We start from the raw sequence: 23,159 nt of genomic DNA, 5'->3' as shown, positions 1-23,159 counted from the left end.
TGTGTATGTGTGTGTGGGTTGGGGTGTGTGTGGGTTGGGGTGTGTGTGGGTTGGGGTGTGTGTGGGTTGGGGTGTGTGTGGGTTGGTGTGTGTGGGTTGGGGTGTGTGGGTTGGTGTGTGTGTGTGTGGGTTGGTGTGTGGGTTGGTGTGTGTGTGTGGGTTGGGGTGTGTGTGTGGGTTGGGGTGTGTGTGTGTTGGTGTTGGTGTGTGTGTGTGGGTTGGTGTGTGTGTGTGTGTGGGTTGGTGTGTGTGTGTGGGTTGGTTGGTGTGTGTGTGTGTGGGTTGGTTGGTGTGTGTGTGTGGGGGGGGGGGGGGTTTGGTTGATGTGTGTGTGTGTGTGTGGGGGGGGTTGGTTGAATTTGAATTTGAATTTGAATTTAAAAACATTTATACAGCGCTCGCATACCCAACGGTTTCATGGCGCTAGTGATGATCAGTGGGGGCAGCAGTAAGGAGTTTTAGGGGTAGGCTTGGCTGAACAAAAAAGTTTTGAGAGATTTCCGAAAAAGGGGGTAGGAAAGTGAGGTGCGCAGAGCAATCGGGAGGGAGTTCCAAAATGTTGGAGCCAGGACAGCGAATCTCACTCCGCCCGCCCTCTGCTTTTTAAAGCGAGGGATGGTAAGGAGGGCTAAGTGGGCCGAGCGGAGTTCTCTGCCTGGACAGTATGGCTTAATGAGTGAACAAATAAACTTGGGAGCAGTGCCTGCTCTGGCTTGGTAGGTAAGGCAGCCAAGTTTAAACAAGGCCCGCTCCCTTATAGGGAGCCAGTGCAGGGTCTTGAGTAGGGGGGTAACCCGATGATATCTGGGAAGGCCATGGATCAGACGGGCCGCCTGATTCTGCACAAGCTGTAAAACGATGAACCATGTATGCGGGGGCCCCGTTATAGACTATGTTGCCATAGTCTATACGGGACAGTACCATGGCCATCAAAATGATTTTTAAAGCTGGAGGGGAAAAAAAACGGGAAACTTTCCTAATTACTCTGAGGGAAAAGAAAGATGAAGAAACCACAGAATTTACTTGCGGGAGAACTGTAAGCTGGGGATTTAGAAAGATACCCAGGGTCTTCACTTTAGGAACCGGGAGTGGAGGGACACCAAGGGAAGAGGGCCAGAAAGAAGGAGACCAGGGACTGCAGCCACCTCCGGTCAGGACCAATTCGGTCTTGTCCGGATTAAGTTTGAGGTGGCTGCAGTTCATCCAGTCTTGGATGAGGGTCATTGTGGTTTGGACATTCAGGGCAGATGAGGGAGAGTGGGATAGATTGAAGATTAACTGGAGGTCATCCGCATAATTGAATACGGTGACCTCCAGTTGCTGTAACATAAAAATAAGGGGAAAGATATACAGGTTGAACAAAAGAGGGGAAAGAGATGAACCCTGGGGAACCCCGCACTCTACCTTGCGCGAGGCCGCCGCAAAGCCAGCCAGATGGACGCCCTGTGTTCTCCCAGCAAGAAAGGACTCCAGCCAACAAAAGGCTAAGCCCTCAACCCCCGCCGCCCTGACACGGTTAAGAAGAATGGTATGATTCACCGTGTCAAAAGCGGCGGAGAGGTCAAGGAGAATCAGGGCTTGCGGAAGGTTGATGTCAATTCCTTCACGCAACTTGTCCATCACTGAGATGACCACTTTTTCGGTAGAGTGCAGGGGGCGGAAACCAGCTTGACAGGGGGAGAGGCAGTGGTTGGTCTCAATATGGGTGCTCAGTGTGGAGGTGATGTGGGTTTCAAGTACCTTGGCAAGGTAGGGAAGGAGAGAGATGGGGCGGTAGTTAGAGGCAGAGGAAGGGTCAGCGTCCAATTTTTTTAAGATTGGGATGACAACCGCTGATTTATGTGATGCGGGGACATGGCCATGGGTAAGGGAGTCATTGAGAAGGGTCAGGGGAGGGGTAGGACAAGCTAAGTAAATTTCCCTGAGTATATTGGCAGGGGCAAAGTCCTGAGGGGAGCCAGATTTGACCCGTTGGAGCAGAGGACCAAGGGTATCGATAGTAAGGAGTGGAAAGTTGGTCAATGTGACGGAGGAGGGAGGAGGGGAGGGGTCCATGAAGGATGGGGAGGGTTGGGGAATGTTGTGTTTGATTTTTTCAACTTTATCTATAAAAAACTCATTGAGCGAGTCACAGAGGGATTGAGACGGAGGGATCGTTGATGCGGCTCTGGTGGATGAGGCGAGCTCATGAACAGTAGAGAAAATTTCCTTGGATTGTGACTCTGCAACCAGTATCCTGTGGGTGTAATATTCAGCCTTGGCTTCCAGGATACTCTTTTTATAAGTGTGCAGAGTGGCCAGGTAAGTTGTTTTTAAGGCAGGATCGTAAATTCTGCGCCAAGCTCTTTCTGCCCTTCTTGCAGCAAGTTTTTTCTCTTTCAAGTCTGGAGTAAACCAGCGGTTGGCTGCGTGGGCCCGTTTTACTGAGAGACGCCTAAAGGGGGCTGGTTGATGTGTGTGTGTGTGTGGGGGGGGGGGTTGGTTGATGTGTGTGTGTGTGTGGGGGGGTTGGTTGATGTGTGTGTGTGTGGGGGGGGTTGGTTGATGTGTGTGTGTGTGAGGGGGTTGGTTGATGTGTGTGTGTGTGAGGGGGTTGGTTGATGTGTGTGTGTGTGGGGGGGTTGGTTGATGTGTGTGTGTGTGGGGGGTTGGTTGATGTGTGTGTGTGTGGGGTTGGTTGATGTGTGTGTGTGTGGGGGGTTGGTTGATGTGTGTGTGTGTGGGGGGTTGGTTGATGTGTGTGTGTGTGTGTGGGGGGGTTGGTTGATGTGTGTGTGTGTGTGTGGGGGGGTTGGTTGATGTGTGTGTGTGTGTGGGGGGGTTGGTTGATGTGTGTGTGTGTGTGTGGGGGGGTTGGTTGATGTGTGTGTGTGTGTGTGGGGGGGTTGGTTGATGTGTGTGTGGGGGGGTTGGTTGATGTGTGTGTGGGGGGGTTGGTTGATGTGTGGGGGGGTTGGTTGATGTGTGTGTGTGTGTGGGGGGGTTGGTTGATGTGTGTGTGGGTGGGGGGGGGGTTGGTTGATGTGTGTGTGGGTGGGGGGGGGGTTGGTTGATGTGTGTGTGGGTGGGGGGGGGTTGGTTGATGTGTGTGTGGGTGGGGGGGTTGGTTGATGTGTGTGTGGGGGGGGGGGTTGGTTGATGTGTGTGTGTGTGGGGGGGGGGTTGGTTGATGTGTGTGTGTGTGGGGGGGGGGGTTGGTTGATGTGTGTGTGTGGGGGGGGGTTGGTTGGGGTGGGTGGTGGGTGGTTGGGGTGTGTGGTGGGTGGTTGGGGTGGTTGGGGTGTGTGGTGGGTGGTTGGGGTGTGTGGTGGGTGGTTGGGGTGTGTGGTGGGTGGTTGGGGTGTGTGGTTGGTTGGTTGGGGTGTGTGGTTGGTTGGTTGGGGTGTGTGGTTGGTTGGTTGGTGTGTGGTTGGTTGGTTGGTGTGTGGTTGGTTGGTTGGTGTGTGGTTGGTTGGTGTGTGGTTAGTTGGTTGGTGTGTGTGTGGGTTGGTGTGTGTGTGGGTTGGTGTGTGTGTGGGTGTGTGTGGGTTGGTGTGTGTGTGGTGCGTGTGTGTGTAGGGGTTGATGCGTGTGTGTGTGTAGGTTGGTGCGTGTGTGTGTGTGTAGGTTGGTGTGTGTGTGTGTGTGTATAGGTTGGTGTGGGTGTGGGTTGGGGTGTGGGGTGTGGGTGTGGGTGTGTGGGTGTGTGCGTGTGTGTGTGGGGGGGTTGGGGTGTGTGTGTGGGTTGGGGTGTGTGTGTGGCTTGGGGTGTGTGTGTGTGGGTTGGGGTGTGGGTGGGTTGGTGTGTGTGTGGGTGTGTGTGGGTTGGTGTGTGTGTGGTGCGTGTGTGTGTAGGGGTTGATGCGTGTGTGTGTGTAGGTTGGTGCGTGTGTGTGTGTGTAGGTTGGTGTGTGTGTGTGTGTGTATAGGTTGGTGTGGGTTGGGGTGTGGGGTGTGGGTGTGGGTGTGTGGGTGTGTGCGTGTGTGTGTGGGGGGGTTGGGGTGTGTGTGTGGGTTGGGGTGTGTGTGTGGCTTGGGGTGTGTGTGTGTGGGTTGGGGTGTGGGTGGGTTGGGGGGTGTGTGTGTGGGTGGGTGTGTGGGGGTGGGTGCGTGTGGGTGGGGGTGTGGGGGTGGGTGGGTGTGTGGGTGTGTGTGTGTAGGTGTGGGTGGGGGTGGGTGGGTGTGTGGGTGTGTGGGTGGGTGTGTGGGTGGGTGTGTGTGTGGGTGGGTGGGTGGGGGTGTGTGTGTGGGGGTGTGTGTGTGGGGGTGTGTGTGGGTGTGTGTGTGTGTGGGGGTGTGTGTGTGTGGGGGTGTGTGGGGGTGTGTGTGTGTGTGTGTGGGGGTGTGTGTGTGTGTGTGTGTGGGGGTGTGTGTGTGTGTGGGGGTGTGTGTGTGTGTGGGTGTGTGTGTGTGGGGGTGTGTGTGTGTGGGGGTGTGTGTGTGTGGGGGTGGGTGTGTGTGTGGGGGTGGGTGTGTGTGTGGGGGTGGGTGTGTGTGGGGGTGGGTGTGTGTGTGTGTGGGTTGGGGTGTGTGTGGGTTGGGGTGTGTGTGGGTTGGGGTGTGTGTGGGTTGGTGTGTGTGTGTGGGGGTTGGTGTGTGTGTGTGTGGGGGGTTGGTTGGTGTGTGTGTGTGGGGGGGGTTGGTTGGTGTGTGTGTGTGGGGGGGGGTTGGTTGGTGTGTGTGGGGGGGTTGGTTGTGTGTGTGTGTGGGTGGGAGGGGGTTGGTTGGTGTGGGTGGGAGGGGGGGTTGGTTGGTGTGGGTGGGAGGGGGGGTTGGTTGGTGTGTGTGTGGGGGGTTGGTTGGTGTGTGTGTGTGGGGGGTTGGTTGGTGTGTGTGTGTGGGGGGTTGGCTGGTGTGTGTGTGTGGGGGGTTGGCTGGTGTGTGTTTGTGGGGGGTTGGCTGGTGTGTGTTTGTGGGGGGGTTGGCTGGTGTGTGTGTGTGTGTGTGGGGGGGGGGGGGGGGTTGGTTGATGTGTGTGTGTGTGTGGTGGTTGGTTGGGGTGTGTGTGGTGGTTGGTTGGGGTGTGTGTGTGTGGGGGGGGGGGTTGGTGTGTGTGGGGGGGTTGGTGTGTGTGGGGGGGTTGGTGTGTGGGGGGGGGTTGGTGTGTGGGGGGGGGTTGGTGTGTGTGGGGGGGTTGGTGTGTGTGTGGGGGTTGGTGTGTGTGTGGGGTTGGTGTGTGTGTGGGGGTTGTTAGATGTGTGTGGTTGGTTGGTGTGTGTGTGGTTGGTTGGTGTGTGGGGGGGTTGGTGTGTGTGTGTGGGTTGGTGTGTGTCTGGGTTGGTGTGTCTGTGGGTTGGTGTGTCTGTGGGTTGGTGTGTCTGTGGGTTGGTGTGTGTCTGTGGGTTGGTGTGTGTCTGTGGGTTGGTGTGTGTCTGTGGGTTGGTGTGTGTCTGTGGGTTGGTGTGTGTCTGTGGGTTGGGGTGTGGGTGGGGGTGTGGGTTGGGGTGGGGGTGTGGGTGTGGGTGGGGGTGGGGGTGTGGGTGGGGGTGTGGGTGTGTGTGTGTGTGTGTGGGGGGGGGGTTGGTGTGTCTATAGGTTGGTGTGTGTGTATAGGTTGGTGTTTGTATGTGTGTGTGTGGGTTGGAGTGTGTGTGTGCGTGTGGGTTGGGGGGTGTGTGTGGGTTGGGGTGTGTGTGTGTGTGTGTGTGTGTGTGGGTTGGGGGGTGTGTGTGTGGGTTGGGGGTGTGTGTGTGTGTGGGTTGGTGTGTGTGTGGGTTGGGTTGTGTGTGTGCGGTGGTTGGTTGGTGTGTGTGTGGTGGTTCGTTGGTGTGCGTGTGGGTTGGTGTGTGTGTGTGGGTTGGGAGGGTGGGTATGTGGGTTGATGTGTGTGTTGATGTGGGTGTGTGGGTTGGTGTGTGTTTGGGGGTGTGTGGGTGGGCTGGTGGGTGTGGGTTGGTTGGTGTGTGGGGGTTAGTGTGTGGGGGTTGGGGGTGTGGGTGGGTTGGAGGGTGTGGGGGGTTGGTTGGTTTGTGTGGGGGGGTTGTTTGGTGTTGGTCGGTTTTGGTTTGCGTTTCACATGACAATAGAGTTTTTACATGAGAAGGCCCTGTAGGCTTAACTTTTACTGACTCAAATGGTGTGGTTGCTTTAAGGATTCAGAAAACGCAGTACTCTGCCATCACAGCTTTGTGTGCAACCCAGGAAAAGGACAACAGTCCTCCATCCACTATGAAGGTATGGATGATGCTTCCCTCCAGGTCACTATACACGTTTCGGAGTTTCCATTGTCAAGGACTAGTCTAGGCCCCTGCTCTAATGTTAGATTAGTGTAACACGAGGGCCAAAACAAAATTCAGGATACAAGATTCACAAACTGTTGGGCACTTGGGGCCAAGCTACATGCTAGTTTACCATGCTGGTAACATTCCCACCCCACCAAATGGTATTTTTGTAGGTACACAGATCGAGACCTGGGCTGGCACAAGCAAAACCTTAATTCAGAATACTTCAGCAGTCACCAGATGGTTTAGTTTTGATATTTAACACCCCGGGGTATATTTGCCTATTGCTTTTCATTAGTTACAAATGGAACTGTGGACACTGACTCTTTAAAGTCCAAGAGAATCTACTGGTTACTACAATTTGGGAGAGACTGTGGCCTAACGGCTAGGGCGGTCGACCTCGGTACTGGGTTCGAGTCTCGGCATGGACGCTCAGCATTTCGTGATTCTTGGCAAATCACTTAATTTCCCCATGCCTAACAAAAATAAATTCATGTGTCCGTCTATAACATAACTGGTGCTCATGTAAAGCGCTCTGATACATTTGGCTCTAGGTTGCACTATATAGTACTAACCCCCACCCCCCACAACCAAAAAACAATTTGGACGCAAACATTCCCACGGTGCAACGAGAATCAATTAGAGTTTTCCCTAACAGTTCATTAGATATCTAAAATACAATTGCCAAAAACGGACTCCATTGTAAATTGTAACTGGTTGTTAGGAATTTCCATTGGGTAAAGTGGATACTTATAGGACCAAATGTCTAAATTTGTAACTCTGTGACAAATAATGGAGCTATTTGGTGTCAAATAATAGATGACATGACTGAGCTTTTTTCACGTTTAGTTTTAAACGTAAAAACATAGGCCGCTCAACTGTCACTGGCTTGACAAATTTAAGTGTCTTTTGGTATGTTACTTATTGAATTTCAATTTTAGAAATGTGATGCTTACTTTTTTCATAAACATTTTAAGAATTAATTTTGTTAAAGTTTCTCTACAGTCTCTAAACTTTATGCAGTGTCTCTGTTACACATACATGTTTTGCAACAGTTGCGATTTTGCCGTTGGTCATAATGTGAGAGGTTCCTAAGTTGGGCAATTTAACAGTTAATGGACCTATATGACTTGATTTCAGGCCGGTGGGCATCATCAGAATATTTTGTACTTGGGCAAAAATATTTTTAATAATTAGAGGAATTATAAATGTATACAAATAAGTTATTTTGTAACATGAGAAGTGGAATTGTAGTTTTATTTCAGCTTAATGGAAAGCCTCATTTTCTTCTCTACACACAATCATTTTGTCTATAGAATGGAACTGTACAGATATGTAGCTGGCTTGAACTATTTTCCAGTCATTCTCTCTAAAGAATTTAGCTTTTGTATAGCATGGATCGCTTGCTCTCCAAAGCAGCTTAACTCATCTACAGAGTGATATTGGCTTCAAAGGCCAATGAAGCACCATTCAATCCTCAAATATTGTAATGCTGCATGTGAAGAGGGTGGATTCGGATGGGGAGATTTGTACACCATGAATGAGTGGCCTCTGTGAATGGTTCATGACAATAGACCGTTTTGAGCGGCAAGATCTGCATGGGTTAGGATCCAAACTAGGATGTGTCGTTAGTAGGTTGCCATCTTAATTATTTTAATACTCTCAGCAATGACGGTGTTCGAGATATGGAATGCAACAACTACAGATTATGATTTCACAGTGTTCATTTACATTAAACAGTATTGGCATGAATGTGGAATCGGTTCTTTGGCATGTTGAGAACTTGAAGTTGGAACTCTCTTTGGCATGCTGGGGGCATAACCTCTGCAATTACGTCAATGCAATTCTGTGAATACTTTCACAGATACTTCTCCTTTCTATCAGAAAATTCCATGCGTGTATTTGTTTTGCATTCTCTTCAGCTGGAGGTCTTTCCAATGCATTTTAAAAGATACTCTCTGTTGTTCATTCTTGTTGTAGTTTGCTTTTTAAATGTACTTTTCTCACAGTACCTTTTGGTTACCTTCATCTGTTTATCCTCCTCTTGTTTTCCAGATGCTGCATTTCTACTGCGACACCTGCTCAGTCCCTATTTGTCGGGAGTGCTCCATGGGACGACATGCTGGTCACAGTTTTATCTACCTCCAAGAAGCGCTCCAGAACTCGCGAGCCCTTACCATTCAACTGCTTGCAGATGCTCAGCAGGGACGCCAAGCAATTCAGGTGACGTTTACTTTAGTTGCACCAAAATCAAGACACATCTTTAAAACAGCTTTTTATCTTTAAAAAACTATCCTTGACAAACAGTGGGGAGACTGTGATCTAAGCCTAACCTGTTTTAACCATTTACCGTTCAGATAAACATTTTTTAATAAGAAACGAGCCCAAAGCTAGCCATCTGCACTTCATGGATGCTTTTCTAAAGCCACTAATGGAGCAAGCTTCTCTGCCATTTTGAGATTTCTTGTACAATTTGAACAGCGTTTGTTTGGGGGGAAAAAATCGTAAGATTTATTTTTTCCAGCAAGTATACTTTTTAAAGATGGAGCGGTATCCCAACGTGATCAATTTGCATCCAGTGAACAGACTCGGGTGCATTCAAGGTTCATGATTACTGTGGAAAATGTATATTATACATCTGTGCAGTCTGATGTCAAGGCACATGCCTTCTTATTGAGCTGTAAGGGTCACCAGGAAGGATATGCCAGTTAGTGCATGGTTATCCAATGTCCGGTATGCTGCCACTCAGAATTTGGTACACGTCTTGTGTTCCTTTCATTTTACTGATTAAAAAACGAGTAAAATTCTATAGTAGGATTGTAGGTGAATGTTTCTTTATAAGTGTCTGCCTTAAAAAAGATCCCTTCACCAATCTTGACTTATTGGCTGATATTGAGTAGTTCTCTATTAAGATAGCCTAGATTGTCCAGCTCCATAGTTACTCCATGTCTTAATGCTGCTTATTTGTTATGTGTGTTGGCATTCAAGTGCTATCCACTGCAATGGCTTTAAAAGATTCAGATTTGAAAGGCAAGACTTTATCTCGAGGGTAAGCACCACTTTCTAGTCTGCTTCTGTGATGAACATGGGTTTCTCAGGCGGTATCAGCACCTTGTTCATCTCCCTTGCTCATTTCAGATAACTGGACTTTTGGTTGTTTCAGTAATAGCAGTGTGTAGTTGTAACTTCTGCAGTGCTAACTACACCAAGCCCTCCTACTATTGAAAGTTTCTTCTAATAGTCTATTAGTTATTTTCAAGATACTGATAATGAACGGCGGCCTGTTACTCTTTACTGCATCTTGACCGTTCTTCAACGATCCTCTACAAATCAGATAACTGATCAACGCAAACCTGAATTGATCTCATACAACCGTATTAGTGAGAATCCCCTAGGGCTGGGCGCCATATAAGAACTAATATATTTCTAGTTGGGTGGATGGTCTAGTCGAGATTGAACAAAAGCAGGCTTCAGCTCAGTAACGCAGAGGCAGTAAACTTTCGTTGTCTTCCAAGAGAACACTTCCTTTTTCAACATGGACCTTTCAGCTCCTCTTTGTCAAGCTTATCACACTACACCGGTAGTCGTAAATGTTAAGTGTGCCATTAGTGACTTATATGAAAATGTGTCATGAGATGTAAAAAGTGAAGTTTTTTTTCTTTTATGAGATTGCCACTGCAGAAGCTATGCTTTCAGGCAGGCGTTTTTAGGACAAAATATTTTGTTTATTTAGTTTTTAAAATGTATATTCTGTGTAGTATCTTGGTACTAGAAACCACAAGGAGGAAAGCCAGACATAACAAGAATTGGCATAGCCAGTAAGTCTCGCCTTTGGGACCTTATAAGTGTTAGCTATTAGTGCAGCTTCTTAAAAAAAAGTGTTCTTGCTCGCCGTACAGAGACTGTTGGGACTCTTTAGAAAGTATTCTTAAGACTGGTGCATTATACAATAGCAGCAGCAGCAATGCCAGACAGTGGAGGAGGGTGTCACACAGCCTGAAGGACCCGCCAAAAGCAGCTGTGCTGTTTGCCTTTTAAATCCCATGCTGATTTCAGCTGGTTTTTGGGGAAGTTATACTTCGTGGCTTTCTTATTTGTCCACGAGTTGGAAAGGAATAGTGTCTCTGGTTCTTTTTTGGACACATTAACTGTTGTAAACAATGTTTGTCGTTGCAGTGCGTTGAATACCTAAAATGTTTTACCAGTTGTTGGTTCTCTCCAGTTTTTGGGTTTCGCCTGTCGAAGGCTGCGCTCTGCGCAGCTTTTCTGCACAGGCGAAATCCTTTGATTCTAATAAGGACTTCAGGAACGTCCCCCAGCTCCCATTGGCTAGCTCCATAAATGGAGGCTAGCCATTGGGAGCCGGATCTGTCCGTCAAGGCCGGACCAGATTCGGGGGCGTTCCCGAGATTTTTTCCATGGGCGTTCCCTCTCTGTAGTCATGCGGCGGTGGGCGGGGTTATTTTTTTGTTTTCCTCAAGTCATGTTTTTGTCATTGCACCGAAGATGGCGCCGGGGCCCGTCGACTTCTCGTTGCTCCAAGAAGTCCAGGTGAGTGCTCTGCCTTTTGATTACCCTTTCCCGCCCCCCTCTCCCCGTGTGTCAGTTCCCGAGTGCTCTGCTTTTTGATTACCCTTTCCCGCCCCCCTCTCCCCGTGTGTCCGTTCCCGCCCCCCCTCTCCCGCTGTCGGCCAAAGCTAAGATGAAAGGCATAAGAAAGATGAACTCATCAGTTTATCACGGGCCCTCTCCACTCCCTCCAAGTGAAGCGTAGGAAACGTGCACCACTCCAGGGCTGGCGGCCCATATTGTGGGAGAATCCGACAGATTGGACATCTGCTTCCCGACAGCCCTCTTCTCCCTCCACCAAAGTAGAGCTACGCCCTTGAGGGCTCAGAGAATACACGTCACCACAAATGACGACCATGTGAGAGGCGCACCGAAGGAAAGGGGCAAACTGCACCCGGCGCTTCAGAAGGAAGGAACATTAAGTCTGCCATGCAGATGCGAATCAAGAGAAATCACGCGGTTTCCAGGCAGGCTGGTACCTATCAAAGTGAAGTCAGACATTTTTTAGGGGTGCGGAAGAGGTGGAGGGGCAGGGAGTCACAGTGGGGAAAAAAATCTGTACAAAACAAAAACGGAGCTCTCTTTATATCAAAAAGGTATGGCGTGGAAAGCATAACAGGGCAGAGCAGAGGCGCACAATGGGATTTCACTTTGGAATTCCAAGGTCCCTGTTGACCGTGTGAAGCCAGGCCAAAATGCACCCCTTCCCTTCAGCAATCCTCTGAGGCGTTCCAAGGTCTCTATTCAGCACACCGAGCGAGGACAATTCACATCCCTTCGGGAATATTCTGTGGCGTTCCTGGAAGGGTAAGGCTGGAAACTGTATCTCTGAGCACATGAGGCTTTACCTTCTGCGGGGGGGCATATGTTATTTGGTAGCTATAAAATAATGGTCTCTCATCCATAGTTTTACTGACGCAGCCTCCACCTTGCCATATTTGCACGTGAAAGGGTACTATTGCCACCATTGGCCCTCACACAGCTGTAAAGTGACCCTGCGGTGCCCAGCAGGGGCGCTGCATGCCATGACATGTTCAGGACACAAGGCTATGGGGGCGGAGGCGAGGTCAAAGGACTCCATCTCCTGCCCATGAAACAAATCCTGCTATAGGCAGCCAGTGTTCCATCGAGCAGGATTCCAACCTGGTTTTTGCTGCAGTGACACGAGACAAGTCAATGTGCGATAGTGATCAGATTCCTTGGATCCCTCTCGAGGCACCATTCGAGCAGGCAGGAGCCACTGGGTCTTTCTTCAGCCTCTTTACCTGTAGGGTCCGTGCCAAGTGAGCATGGCTGCTGCAGACCATATGGCAGTGAACATGTGGTCCAAGAATCCATAACAACCCCAGGTGCAGGTGATCGCGGGGTTGGTGACTGTTTGGGATTTCCTGAAGATGACAATATTATTTTTTATACAGCAATTTCAAAATGTGAATGGTCCACTGTGCAGTTCCTTTAGTGCTTGTGAATGGCACAGGAATGCACGAGAGACAGCACACAAGAAAATGAAGGGGGTCCCAGCGCAATGCTCTGCTGCATCTGCACATGGATCCGAGAAGGCCGGCCGGGTCCCAGTACATACAGGCCCACTGCGGAGACTGCGCATGCGCATCACTTGCACTGGTGGTCTTGTGTACTCATCTCAGCATAGGGCTGTTAAACAAGTCCCTGCAAGGACTTTTGGGCAGTCCCACCCATACATCATAACACGAATGTTGATTCACTGTTGCATCGTTTACAGATGCAACCTCACACTGCAGAGGAGATGAAAGCGGCTGTTCCTGATTATATCTTGCAGTATCACCCATCTTTGGAAAAAGTCGCATACTAAAGTACATTGTAAATAGGTGTTTTTGTGAAACTGACACGCAACTTTAATTAATATTTTCTTTCTGCTGTGCATCATCACAAACATACAATGAATAACCACCCACTTCGCAGTATATTATCCATATAGTCCCGCCTGTCAAGCTATGCACTGCTGCCGACCTTATGCTCTAAAAGCATCTTGTAAATACAAAAAATACGGGTATTTGGAAATGAGAGTACACTGAATAGAAGCTGCAGCACTCAAGCGTTGCCTCATCTTCCAGACATCAAGGCTGTGTACCCACAGGGGTTAAATGGATGTCCCGCCGAGGGGGGGGGATACTTTTATTGCACCGTAGTCATAAGGCTCAGAAAGTGTGACTTTTTTCCGAGTTACTGGTGACCCGAGGTAAGAGCAGGAGTCCACGGCCCGGGGTGCCACAGGACGCAGACCCCAGGCCCTGCTCTGCATCAGAAAGGCCTGAGGTCACACCTGTGCTTATCAGGCCGGTGTTGACCAGGAGCTGCGAGGTGTTTCTCTGGAATAACAATAGGGCCCGGGCATCCGCCTTGCAAGAGATAGGGGCACTATCACAAACCCAAATACACCATTCTTCTCGCGCCTGCCATGCCCCGACTTGTTTCCCTTCGCGGGCTACAATGACCCCAGCAGAAGCAGCCCAACGCGCTCAGGGCATGCTTACAGGAAGTAGTATCTGGGTCAGAGGTGGAGGGGAGCAGCGCCCCCCCCATTATCTGCCAGGAGATAAAACAGCTGAGTGGGCGAACGCATCACGTGTGCAGAAATCAGTGCGGCATTAAGTCGGTCAATAGCAGAAGCAGGTACACTGAGCCTCGCCAAGCCGTGGCCATTGTTTTTCAATAAATTCTCCTTTGGGTCAAAGAGAGGTCACTTTTTTTTTTAGCCTACGCTCGCTGCTCCTTCGCAGTCCCCCCCGCCGCCGCAGCCTTTGGATATTTGGCAGCGGCCGCAGCCTTTGGATATTTGGCACTTGTGGGACACCCCAGCGCCGCACGGCCACCAGCTGCTGCGTGTGCCCCCTGCCTGCCTTCTGCCTCAGCGCCGGCCTCGCTGCCGCCTTGCTCGCTCCCCTTTCGTTTTCGCCGGTTTTGCCCTAAATTTGTGCTTGTTTTCTTTTTGTGCCGTATGATCGTTTCTTTAGCTGTTTTTCCACTGTTTTGCCCGCCATTTGTGCCTGTATTTTTTGTGCCGTTTTCCTTCCTGTTTTGCCCTCCATTTGTGCCTGCTTAAGTGATTGTTACCTCTGTGCCGTGTCTGTCTCCTTCCTGTTTGCCCGCCTACCTCGCCGCCCTCCGCTCTCCCTCCCCGCTTCCCGCCACCGCCATTTGCCCCGCCCCTTTTCTCTTCTGTTCCCTCCCCGCTCCCGCCTCCCAGCTGCTCCGCCCACCCGCGCACTTGGCCTTAAATGGCGACCGTGCGACGCAGGTGAGTGTGACCCACTTGTGGGACACCCCAGCGCCGCACGGCCACCAGCTGCTGCGTGTGCCCCCTGCCTGCCTTCTGCCTCAGCGCCGGCCTCGCTGCCGCCTTGCTCGCTCCCCTTTGGTTTTCGCCGGTTTTGCCCTAAATTTGTGCTTGTTTTCTTTTTGTGCCGTATGATCGTTTCTTTAGCTGTTTTTCCACTGTTTTGCCCGCCATTTGTGCCTGTATTTTTTGTGCCGTTTTCCTTCCTGTTTTGCCCTCCATTTGTGCCTGCTTAAGTGATTGTTACCTCTGTGCCGTGTCTGTCTCCTTCCTGTTTGCCCGCCTACCTCGCCGCCCTCCGCTCTCCCTCCCCGCTTCCCGCTTCCCGCCACCGCCATTTGCCCCGCCCCTTTTCTCTTCTGTTCCCTCCCCGCTCCCCCCTCCCAGCTGCTCCGCCCACCCGCGCACTTCGCCTTAAATGGCGACCGTGCGTACGCGCAGCGGCCACGCGCAGCGGGCGCACCGATTGTGCGCCGAAGGCGCGCCAAAGGTAAGCCCGTCTGCGCCCGTCCGCGACCGGATCGCGACCAGCGCCAGGACCCCTGGCCCACGAAGACCCCGACCGACCCGCCTGACATACTCCGCCGCCTCCCTCATCGCACTCAACACCGGCCGACACCCAGAATGCCATCAAGCCACTCCACGACGCACCCACGGACCTTTCAGCTGCCACGCCTGCAAATTCTCCTGCATCCGGACCTGCCTCGCACCAGCACCCGCCAAGTCGAAAACCAGCAGCACCCACCTCAAGTGCATCCTGCTCAACACCCGCTCCGTCCACAGACACGCCATCGAACTCTGGAACCTCCTAGACGCCACAGCCCCTGACGTTGCCTTCCTCACGGAGACCTGGATGAACGCCTCTTCAGCTCCCGACATCGCCATCGCTATCCCAGAGGGCTACAAGATCATCCGGAGGGACCGCAACGCCAACCAGATGGGTGGAGGCATCGCCATCATCCACAAGAACACCATCCGCCTCACGACCAGCACCGACAACACCCTGACCACCGCCGAACACCTGCATTTCCAGATCCACACCAACCCGAACACCACCCTCAGAGGCACCCTGATCTACCGACCTCCGGGACCACGCACCCAATTCAGCGAGGACATCGCCGACTTCGTCAGCCCGCTTGCCCTCCCCTCCTCTGACTACATCCTCCTGGGGGACCTCAACTTCCACCTGGAGAACAACAACGACCGCAACACCACCACCCTGCTGGACAACCTCGCCAACCTGGGACTCAAGCAACTGGTGTCCACCCCCACCCACCTCGCCGGACACACACTCGACGCAGTCTTCTCTTCCAGCACAGACATCGACTTCAGCCACGCCACAGAGCTTCAATGGACGGACCACAGCTGCGTCCACTTCACCTTCAAGAGAACGACGACCCACCACCACCAACAACAGGCCGCCCGCAGAAGCTGGAACAAGATCACAGCAGACCAGCTCGCCACCTCCCTGAGCCAGCACCCTCCTGCCAGCTCAGCGGACCCCAGCCAGGCCGCCGACAACCTCACGAAGTGGATCAGCATCTGCGCGGACGAGCTCGCCCCGCTGAGGACCCCGCCCAGCAGACCCGGCAGCAAGAAAGCCCCGTGGTTCACCGACAAACTCAAGAGCTCCAAGAAGAACTGCCGAGCCCTCGAGAAAGTCTGGAGAAGGGAACCTACACCGGACAACAGGACCTCCTTCAAGCTTGCCACCCGGAAGCACCACCAGCTGATCCGCGCCGCCAAGAAAACAGCATTCAAGGAACGGTTGGACAACAACGCACACAACTGCAAGGAACTCTTCAACATCGTGAAAGAGCTTTCCAACCCCAGCGCAGGAAACAACGACATCACCCCATCGCAAGACCTCTGCAACTCCCTCGCTTCATACTTCCACAACAAGATCGCGGACATACACAACAGCTTCAACAACCAACCAACGCACACCATGACCGAACAATCACCCCCCACCACCACCCTCCACGCCTGGACCCCGATCAGCACCGATGACACCATCCGCACGATGAACTCCATCCACTCCGGATCACCGACCGACCCCTGCCCTCACCACGTCTTCAACAAGGCCGACGCTGTCATCGCACCCCACCTGCGAGACATCATCAACACATCCTTCGACACCGCCACCTTCCCTGAGAGCTGGAAACACGCCGAACTCAGCGCTCTACTCAAGAAACCAACAGCAGACCCCACCGAACTCAAGAACTACCGCCCCATCTCGCTCCTCCCGTTTCCAGCCAAAGTCATAGAGAAGACAGTCAACAAGCAGATGGCCGCCTTCCTCGAGACGAACGGATCCCTCGACCCCTCACAGTCCGGCTTCCGAGCCAATCACAGCACCGAGACCGCCCTCATCGCCGCCACCGATGACATCCGAGCCCTGATGGACAATGGAGAAACAGCGGCCCTCATCCTCCTAGACCTCTCCGCGGCTTTCGACACGGTCTGCCACCGCACCCTAGTGCAGCGCCTCAGCAACGTCGGAATCCAGGACAAGGCGCTGGAATGGATCATTTCCTTCCTCGACGGAAGAACACAGAGAGTCCGCCTACCACCATACAAGTCAGAGGCCTCCGAAGTCATCTGCGGCGTCCCTCAAGGATCATCTCTGAGCCCCACCCTCTTCAACGTCTACATGAGCCCCCTCGCGGCCATCGTACGCAAACACAACCTCAGCATAATCTCCTACGCCGACGACACCCAGCTGATCCTCTCCCTGACCAACGACCCCGCCTCCGCCAGAGCCAACCTGCACGAAGGGATGAAAGAGGTAGCCGAGTGGATGACGACCAGCCGCCTGAAACTGAACTCTGACAAGACGGAGGTCCTCATCCTGGGCTCTTCCCCCTCCACCTGGGACGACTCCTGGTGGCCTCCCGCCCTGGGCACCGCACCCAAACCAACAGACCATGCACGCAACCTGGGCTTCATCCTGGACTCCTCCCTCTCCATGACCAGGCAAGTCAACAACGTCTCCTCGGCGTGCTTCAACATCCTACGCATGCTACGGAAGATCTTCCGGTGGATCCCCACCGAGACCAGGAAGACCGTCACCCAGGCCCTCGTCACCAGCCGACTGGACTACGGCAACGCCCTCTACGCCGGTACCACCGCCAAGCTCCAGAAGAGACTCCAGCGGATCCAGAACGCCTCAGCCAGACTCATCCTCGACATCCCACGAACCAGCCACATCACCGGACATCTGAGAGACCTTCACTGGCTCCCCGTCAACAAAAGAATCACCTTCCGCCTCCTCACCCATGCACACAAAGCCCTACACGACCAAGGCCCGAGCTACCTCAACAGCCGGATCAACTTCTACGCTCCCAAACGCCACCTCCGATCAGCCAACCACGCCCTCGCCGCCGTCCCCCGCATCCGAAGAGCGACTACAGGAGGAAGGTCTTTCTCCTACCTGGCCGCCAAGACCTGGAACTCCCTCCCGACCGACCTGCGCCTGACCCAAGACCACCTCTCCTTCAGGAAGAAGCTGAAGACCTGGCTGTTCGAGCAGTAGCGGCACCCCCCCACCCCCCAGCGCCTTGAGACCCTACGGGTATGTAGCGCGCTCTATAAGTGTCACTGATTGATTGATTGATTGATTGATTGATTGGCAGCGGCCGCAGTGTGGGTAGGACTACATGTCCCAGCATACCTAGCAACAGACAGTGGAATCACGAATTACAGATCATCGGCTGCGGCAATTGTTCATCATCACCAGAACTCCTGCTATCCCGGAGAGGGCATTTGCCGAGGGTGTGTCATCATCTGCTGTTGTGGGGTCAAGTAGAGCGCAAAGCACGGGACTCCAGTGTCCAGGAGTCCGTGCGAAGTATCATCTGCGCTGAGGCCCCCCACACGCCCACCAGCCCCATATAACGCCTACCGGTTCCCGCAGCAGGACGAGCAAAGGGCGGGCCGTCCCCTAAGCATTGTTATAGATGACGGCGATGTCGTTTCCAGCACTTTAGAATGCCCTGAAACGATCAGCGATTTAGCTAAATTAGTCTCCTTACTTAGGGACGAAATTGTGGCCATGAAATCAGCAGCATCTGTCTGACTTGGCTGAGGCTCCAGTGATTCAGTTTGAAGTGCGTTTAATCATTTGCTAAACCTGTAGCAGGGGACCCCCCCTTCCCTGTCCTTCCATCTCCGTTTCACATCTTGCCGCCACCCCCAACAAACAGCTTGGTACCAGTGTGAAGTAAGCTGAGCTTTGGGTGATTCGTGTGAACTCGAGGAGGTGCAGGGGTGTTTGTGTTTAGAGGCTAGACACCACTGTGATCCCATCAGTTAGGAGCTAACCTGTGAATATTGCGAGGGTGACATAGGTCTTTCTGTATGGCCGGCTCTGCATAGCAGGCTAGGAAACCCCAGGTATTCCCATAACTGTGACTGCTCGAGCAAAACAGACAACCATGACCCACAGGAAACGAGCAAGCAGCAGGAGCTCTCTCTCTCACACAAACAGCGCTCACTTGGGGTTGGACGGTATCTGCCGAGTGACTCCATCTTATGTGACATCATCAGCCAAACCTATCTTTTCAGCCAGATAGCTCAGTGAGCTAAGTGCTCACGGTTCACACCCTTTGTGACGTCCAGGTAGCAGGTTTGGCTCACGGCAGGGCTGACTCAGCGTGTTATCCTTCAGAGGTAGATAAGTGGGTAATATAGTACCTGTGATACACGAAACTGCAACATGGTGGATGGAATCCAGCACTATAAAAATAAGTTAGTGGTATTTGTCCATATTATTGGCATACTCTGCCTTTGTGCTCCTAAACAGATCTCATCCACCATCTCTCTCGAGACATAAAAAGGGAAATTTACAACAACACCTTCAGAAGTAAACACTTCCAGTCCAGCCGGGGGAGGAGGGGACTCCCGACCGAAGTTTGTTCGGAGCATGAACCGCGACCCTCGCGCCGCCGGCCAGGTGAGCTGCCCCGGGCACCCATGGGCGTTCCGCAGGGACCCCTGACTTCTGTTCGCAAAAGGCACAAGGGGGGGGGGTCCTGGGGAGCCGACGGGTTGACCTTTTTAGCTCCCAGGTCGTCCTTGCTGCGGCCCACGGGGGCCTTTACCTCAGTCCCTCCTCGCCCTGGTCGTAGCCGATGAACCCAGCGTCAGTCCGCAGTCACCCGGGACCCGCTCCGGGGAAGGATCCGAGCTGCAGCCGGGCCGTGGGGGGCGGCGGCTGGGACGAGGGCGCTGCGCTGCACGTGTGTCTTCTCTGCAGTCCATAGATGCTAGCAGTAGCTTCAGTCCGCGGGGTGCCCTGGCTGTACTCCGCAGGGTGTTCCTGATGTCCCGACTACTCCACAATGTCCCGACATCACCCCTCATGGTGTTACGACTGCTCACCGCAGGATGTCCCGACTTGCAATCTGTAATGTGACTGACTGCATAGCACTGAGTGGCTGCCTGGGGAATCATGTCTACTTTCTGTCTTTTGGGGGGTCCTGTCTGCACTTTTCATGGGGTGCTGATTGCTGTCTGCTGGGGGCTCGCATTAACTGTACTCTACAGGGGAGGGGTCGACTGCTCTAGACGAGGCGTCCTGACTACATTATGGGAATCTCGACTGCGCCCCAAGGGGGCTGACTGAACTCCGGGAGGGGGGCTACTAGCACTGCACCGCACACAGAGAGGCTTGCCACACTCCCGGGACTGACTGCAGCTCTCAGGGGGCCCTGACCTCAGTCCATGTGAGGGGGGCGGCGGTTGCCACAATCTACAGTGGTGTAGCCGCAGTCCAGAGTAGGCAGCCCTGCATTGGTGAAGCCAGTGTGTGTCCGGGAGAGTAGGATGGAGGCAGGGGCGTAGCTTAGTCAAAGGTGTAGGGGGGTGCGAGTCTGAGATTTCTCAATTAGCAACATCCTGGACCCAACTGAAAAGAGTAGCTACCGGCTGAGGTCACTGAACGGCAATAATGGACAAGCTATGGGGCATTACTCAGTAGCTTTAAGATATTTAGTAAAGCAAGGACATTCTTGGTAGCAATAATATAATCTTAAACCACAACTCAATTAGCATAGAACTCAAAATGTCTATGTATTTGCAAACTGCAGTAAAATATAAATCATTTGTTTTAGTATGTGCTTATATGGGCACAATAGAACACTTATATAATAGAACACCTATAGTTGGAAACAAACGGCTTTTACCAGAAAAATTATTTTATTGATTCTTTATCACGTGTCTGCAACTATCAAAACCTTTGTACTCTGTTTATAAGCATTCAACTAGTCTGTTATCATTCTATATTAGTTTGTGTCCATTGGAAGTATTCAGTGGATCAGTTTCTCTTTACCATGATAAACCTTTAGGCAAGATAAACCCCAATTTACAAAAGAGCAGAGGAACAAAATCATAAAAGGTGGACTTTTACGAAAAAGAAAGCAAAATAAAGTTGGACCTTAAACTGAAACGTGTTTATCCTTTAAAATGATCCACTGTGAAGCAAATGATTTAAGCGCTCATCTATCATTGCGGATGTAAGGTAATTCTTTACCAGTTTGCACACTTGTTAATTGCAAAAGTATATAGAACGCACTTTAGCTCTGCCTCAGAGTAGTAATTCTCGCTTGGTTATTTTTGTGTGAACCACGTGTTAGCCTTCATTGACAGAGGCGTTGCTTGATTCGTAAGATTAGGGGGATTGGGTGAGCTTCAGATTCCCCCATAATCACGCTGGCATATAATGTTAAAATATATTACATGATGGCAGGACTCAAAGAGGGGCATTAGGGGCAGTGGAAGGAGGGATGGATGCGGGTCTGTAGGGGGACTAAGTAAGGGGAAATAATATTTTGTAAAATAACCAAATCATTTTAGGGCTTTCAAAACTGAGATGAGAATTTGTGTTTTTGTCTGTGTATGCATGCAAAAATCCCAAGTGAAATCTGACAGACACCTCACCATAGCCGACTGAAAGCACCTGTACCAAACTGCTAGGGCGTGCTAGGGAGTGCAGAGTGACTGCAGAGTGCTAGGTAGGGCTAGGGAGTGCAGAGTTCTAGGGAGTGCAGAGTGACTAGGGAGTGCAGAGTGCCTAGGGAGTGCAGAGTGCCTAGGGAGTGCAGAGTGCCTAGGGAGTGCAGAGTGCCTAGGGAGTGCAGAGTGCCTAGGGAGTGCAGAGTGCCTAGGGAGTGCAGAGTGCCTAGGGAGTGCAGAGTGCCTAGGGAGTGCAGAGTGCCTAGGGAGTGCAGAGTGCCTAGGGAGTGCAGAGTGCCTAGGGAGTGCTATGGAGTGCTAGGGAGTGCTATGGAGTGCTAGGGAGGGCTATGGAGTGCTAGGGAGTGCAGAGTGACTAGGGAGGGCTATGGAGTGCTAGGGCCTGCAGAGTGACTAGGTAGGGCTATGGAGTGCTAGGGACTGCAGAGTGACTAGGGAGGGCTAGGGACTGCAGAGTGACTAGGGAGGGCTAGGGAGTGCTAGGGACTGCAGAGCGACTGCAGAGATTAAGCTAATGGCATTGTAAATGACAATGCCATTTATTTATCTGTTTTCAAAACCAACACATAAAGAGAGTGCCTGTGTTGTACTTGGGGATTCGCATCTTCTAAGGTTCTGGTGTTCCGTAGAACACCGGCCGATGCAGTCTGCAGTACTCGGAAATCTACCAAGATTTGGTTTGTGTGTTTTTTCTGGGAAAACCAGTTGCAAGATGGTTGTTCAAACATAAACATCCTCCACAAATGGGTGTCACTTCACTGTGGCACGTAAACATGAACTCTGGGGCAAACTTGAGTGGGGACAGAATCCAAAGAAACAACAGAAGCCCCCGAGATCGGGTGTTGCACGCCTCACAAGCACGGAATTTGCGGTCAGGAACTGATGAGCCTCAGAGGTCACCAGGGCTAATCGCTACAAGTACGGCGTCGGGGAGTGGTCATGGGGCGGGTGACTGCTGCTGCCAGCGGCCTTCCTCTCAGATCCCGGCTCACACCAGGCCGTGGCAACGCCGCCTGCTCGCCTGCAGGGGGCTCGCTTTAATGAACGTGAGAGCGCCCAGACCACTGGGGGCCTCACTTGTTTGAGGTCATCCTGCCCTAGTCAGCTCTTGCTGGGAGATGATTTGCCGCTAATTGACAGCAGAAATCAGTAAATGAGGTGCCTTACCTCGCCTGCGACTTGGAGGGGAGAAAGGAAAAAAGACAAACAGACACAGGGAGGGGAAAGAACACAAAAGCTGATTAAATGTAGCCCAGCACCTGAGAGAGGGGTTTAGTATCGAAGCACTGACCAGAAGTGTAAAGAGATGCATTTAGCTCATTAATTGAAGCTTTATAGAAAGCGCCTACCAGGCTCAGGGCTTCTGGACGCTTTACAATGTATGAAATAATAGTTGAGGACAATAAAAGCAAACCGGAAGAAAGGATTAAAACACAACAACCGTAAGAAGCAAGCAGCCGCAAAAGTGAACGCAACCACCATCTGTTTCCAGTTAGCGCAGGCCAGATAATTGGAAACCGATAGCGCAGTAGCTCGCTCCCGCAAGGTAAATGCCATACATGCACGAGTGCTCATTGGAAACAGTGCAGTACATTCACAAGTTTCCCAAAAAGTCTTGAGTGATTCGAAGAGGTCACTCGTAAGCAGCGCTTGCGCTGATTTTTTTAAACTCTCTTTGACAACCTCACATGTGGTGCCTGCCCCCTATCATTGTATCTCTATGTAGGTGGCGATCCCGCCCTCTGTGTAGCCTTACATGTTGACCTACTCACTCTAATGGGCTTGTGGTAGGTGGGCAAATGGCGAACAATTAACCACAAAACCATAAATACATCCGCGTTCTCCTGATTTCCAGTCCTGCTTCATACTTTTCGATGAGGTTAATAGAAAGATGAGAAATAAACCACAGGCCTGCACTTTCACCCCAGTTAAAGCAAGCTGATGCTTCCTCCAGACATCACATGCTCTAATATATCTGTGACCCAACTTCTCACCTTTCTGACCATATAAATTACTTGTAGTCTTCTGAAGCCCTGTTCTGAAAGTGTGTATAAATAGACAGATACCTCTGCTTGGATAATTGCTGTAACGTGGTTTTC

At 51.8% G+C, this 23,159-nt stretch overlaps 1 protein-coding gene and 1 long non-coding RNA gene across 3 annotated transcripts in view; one reads left to right on the top strand and one right to left on the bottom strand.

Moving 5' to 3' along the window:
• Positions 1 to 23,159, bottom strand: part of LOC144784856 (uncharacterized) — a 326,690-nt gene that overhangs the window by 46,965 nt on the left and 256,566 nt on the right. The window lies entirely within an intron of this gene.
• The window catches only part of TRIM71 (tripartite motif containing 71), a 314,764-nt gene that overhangs the window by 172,271 nt on the left and 119,334 nt on the right, over positions 1 to 23,159 (top strand). The window contains exon 2 of the mRNA XM_078663925.1: positions 8,256 to 8,423. Within this exon, the coding sequence (XP_078520051.1) occupies positions 8,256 to 8,423 (168 nt within the window). The remainder of the gene's footprint in view (positions 1 to 8,255; positions 8,424 to 23,159) is intronic.

Source organism: Lissotriton helveticus, chromosome 10, assembly GCF_964261635.1.
Source record: "Lissotriton helveticus chromosome 10, aLisHel1.1, whole genome shotgun sequence".
Lineage (NCBI taxonomy): Eukaryota > Metazoa > Chordata > Amphibia > Caudata > Salamandridae > Lissotriton > Lissotriton helveticus.
Note: the sequence above shows the minus strand (reverse complement) of the source record. Positions and strands in the feature narration are given on the sequence as shown.